This window comes from Centruroides vittatus, unplaced genomic scaffold (genome assembly GCF_030686945.1).
Source record: "Centruroides vittatus isolate TY-2023 unplaced genomic scaffold, ASM3068694v2 contig_744, whole genome shotgun sequence".
NCBI classification, from domain to species: Eukaryota; Metazoa; Arthropoda; class Arachnida; order Scorpiones; family Buthidae; genus Centruroides; species Centruroides vittatus.
The window spans coordinates 568-4728 of NW_027122480.1; the positions used below are offsets into that span (position 1 = coordinate 568).

The 4161-nt window shown below is 30.8% G+C and overlaps 1 protein-coding gene across 1 annotated transcript; it reads left to right on the top strand.

Annotated features, from left to right (window-relative positions):
• Positions 1 to 236: 236 nt before the first annotated feature.
• On the top strand, positions 237 to 1238 carry LOC136981126 (uncharacterized protein F54H12.2-like). Its single transcript, XM_067277399.1, has one exon. The coding sequence runs from the start codon at positions 237 to 239 to the stop codon at positions 1236 to 1238; it is 1002 nt and encodes a 333-aa protein (XP_067133500.1).
• Positions 1239 to 4161: the final 2923 nt, after the last annotated feature.

Consider the following 4161-nt stretch of genomic DNA (forward strand, 5'->3'; position numbering starts at 1 on the left):
ATATATTGGAAAAAAAGCGTTAAATATAGCGAAAGATATCGGGTCGGATATACTCACGGGAAAATCGTTAAAAGACTCGGCTCTATCGAGAATTAATCAAGCAGGTCGAGAAATAAAAGATGACGTCATTCAAAAAATTCAAAGCGGATCGGGTAAAAAACGAAAACGTCTAAGAAAAAGCGTAAAACGAAAGAATACTAAGAAGAGGAAAGTAGTAGATATTTTCTCCTAAAAAAATGGATCCTTTCTCCTGCCCGTGTTTAAAATCGGAACTAGATTTTTTTAAAACTATTCCGACCCAGTTGGCGATTTTAAATACTACCGAGGCTATTCTACATCCCATCGCTTCGATAACCGATCAGAAATCTCCTATAGAATTTCTAATCCCCGGCTCCGGAGAAAACTTAATAGATTTGAGCAGTATTTCGATTAATGCGCAAGTTACTGTTACTAAACAAAATGGAACTTCTACTCTCGATACCGATTTAGTAACACCCGTGAATAATTTTTTGCATTCGATGTTCTCTCAATGTACTACGATATTTAACGATAAAACCATATCTACGCACGTTAATTACCCATACAGAGCGATAATAGAAAATCTATTATTTTCCTCCGAAGAGGCGCAAAAAACCTATTTAACCAGCTCTTTCTTCTACAAAGACACCGCCGGATTTTTAAACGAAACCAACCCGATTAAAGACGCCAAGAATGAAGGATTAGTCGCCAGGTTTAAGAAAAGCAGCAGAAGCCAAGTATTAGATTTATACGGACGACTTCATTTCGATTTTATTAATCAACCTAAATTATTGATAAACGGCGTAGACGTTCGAATAAAATTGGAACGTTCGAAAGACGCTTTCGCTCTAATGGCGACGGCCGATAATTATCAGATTCGATTAAAGAATATTACGTTAAAAGTAAATAGAATAGAAGTAAGTCCTAGCATCTTAATTGGAATGGAAAAAACATTAGAAAATTCTGTAATTAAAATGCCTTATCGACGAGTTAATATTAAAGTATTTACATTAAGTAAAGGGATTTTAAGTTCAAATATATCGAATGCGATAATCGGTCAAATCCCGAAAAGAATTATAATCGGATTGGTGCGAAATAACGCTTTTAATGGACAGATCGATTTAAATCCTTTCAATTTTGAAAATTTCGACTTAAACTATATTTCTGTTATAAAAGATTCGATTTTAATCCCACCCAACTCCGTACTGTCCAGACTTTGACGCCAAATCTTACGCTCGAAGCTACGCAACATTATTCGAAGAAATAGGGGGAATTCCCTACGGAAAATTCGCTAATATATCGTATTCCGACTACGCTCAAGGATACATGTTCCACGTATTCGACCTAACTCCCGACCGCGCAGCATCCGAAAACCATACCTCTGTGTTGACCTATGGAAATGTTAGTTTCGATTTAAAGTTCAAAAGACCTTTGCCAGAAACAGTTAACGTCATATGCTTCTTAGAATATCGTAATACAATAGAAATCGATCGATCGCGAAACATTTACGTCGACTACTAAACAACTAATGGATACGATTATGCTCTGGAAACTGGCGTTAGGTGATTCCGAAATTAGCAAGACATTCGGTGGCGTTTATCCCTCGGATTTATTACCTCAAACAATCGGAAAGAAGAGAAGCTTTATCGTTAATACGGAGAACAGCAAAAATCCCGGACGACACTGGATAGCTCTTTTTTTCCGAAATTCAACTTGTTATTATTTTGACTCATACGGACTACCGCCAAAAATCCCGAACATTATAAAGTTCATAAGACAGAATTCCAAGGAGTTGCGCTGGAATCGAAGAACGCTCCAAGGTCCGTATAGCCCTACGTGCGGATACTTTTGCTTATTTTTTCTCTACAAAATATCGAGAAACCAAGACTTAAAAATTCTTCAGCCTAATACTAAATATTTTAATGATAACTATGTATTCGCTTTTGTACGCAATAATTTTCGTTTTGGTAAAATACCACCAAATATATTCATTAAATGTAACCAATGTAGCGTTAGTTTACTCAAATAAAATTTTTTAAAAACTTAAAAAATGTGTTTTTTAATTCAAACTATAAAACATTAGTCGCTTTGTGTGGGAATCGGGTCACGTCGAATTCTTGACTTTGAATTAGGAGGCCTATCTTTGACCTAGAATGTAAAAAGATACAGAGGGACAGATAAGACGCGAGTTTGATGCCGTAGGCTAAGATGGGGACTAGCGAAAGTGAACGCATATATTAATAAACCTAGAGTATAAATACTTTCGCTTTTATCCGATTTTTTAACCCTCTCCAAGATGAGATCTCTGTCGAATGTGACAATTTTAGAAACGAAATATTTCACTAAATATTCAGTAAATTTTGAAGATCGCATTTACACTGGCAACCACGTTGTCAGCGAAAAATGGGATCATCTCAAATTTTACAAAATTTTGAAGAGAGAGCAAAGAATTTGTTTTTTCCACCAAGGAGTGTGGAGAATTTTAGACAGAAATGGTAATTATCTTTTTTATATTTTAGTAAAAATTTTTTTACTTGTATTTTTTTTAAAAGTATTTGCTAATTTTTCAGAAACAGCAATTCTTGTTCACAATATATACCACGTGCGCCCGAGAATTTCTATACCAATAAATATCGCATCAAAATTATCAATACAAGTTTTTAAAAAAGAATCTATTTATTTTGGAGGGAAAACATATTCAAAAATTTTGGATTTAAACGCCTCGTTTCAAAAAGATGTAATTATATTCCAAGAATGCTTTAAAAAAATAATTATTTTAATGGGAGAAAAAAAATAATTTTATTTGAAATATAAATGGTAAGTTTTTTTCAAAAACTTTATATAAATTTATATATTTATTATTTAGCAAATATTACACTAAATATAGTTTAAATTTTGAGGGGAAAATATATGAAGGAACTCACATGGTCTCCGAATCATGGGATTCGGTTCAAATATTGCAGAATTTCGATGAAGAAAATCAAGTATGTTTTTTTCACAAAGGAGCGTGGAAAATTTTAGACCATAATGGTAATTATCTTTTTTATATTTTAGAAAAAATTTTTTATTTAATTGTATTTTTTTAAAAAGTATTTCGTAATTTTCAGAAACAACAATACCGCTACATAATATTTATTATGTTAAACCAAGAATTAGCATTCCATTAAATATCCCGTCAGAAGTAATAGTAAGTGTACATAAAAAAGAAAGCATTTATTATAATGAAAAAACATATTCCAAAATAACAAACTTAAACACTGCATTTAGAAAAAACATACTTATTTTTCAAGAATGCTATAGAAAAATTATAATAAAAATGGGTCGACAAAAACTAATTTTATTTGAAGACGACCAATAGAAGGTAAGTTTTTTTCAAAAAACTTTATATAAATTTTAAATAATAGATGTAAGAATATTCCGCAAGATTTTTTCGAGGCGAACAAAGATGAATGTCTAGACATTAGGTCAATTTAAATTCTTTTAGTTTTTTAATATTTGAAATAAATTTAAGCTTTCTACGACTAACTTTTTTTATAACTTTTTAATACGCTTTTTTTTTATAATTTCAATCTTAAACTTCTTACCTTCGCGGTTGTTGGCGATACATCGGTTAATCCTATCGATCGTCTCTTATATTTAAAAAACAATTGTAAGTCTAAAAGCAACAGTTGCATTTTAGACACAATGACTAGACATCTTTCTTTGTTTGACAATCTTCTTTGTTTCGAAAAAGAAGAACGACTAACGCCCTCTGCTTTTTTTTCTTGCAGATTTTCCTTACAATCTACTTTTAATTTTTAATTTAAACTATTTATAATAAAAATTTTTTTAAAAATAAATATACAACATAATATTTATTGTTTTTTTTAGGCACATTCGATGGAGATCTCATCAATTTTTTTTTATGTAACTTTTTTTTGTATATATTTTGTTTTTTTAATATAGCTCAAACTTTTTTGTATATTATTATCATTTTTTTTATTTTAACTTTTTTTATTATAACTTTTTTGGCTTTATTTATAATAAAAAGAACAAGAAAGAGAAAATTGTGTCGTTTATTTAATCGTCGTCGCGACACATATTTGTCGACAGATGGCGCCGGCTTAACAAAAAACTTATAAAAATAAAAAATATATAAATATA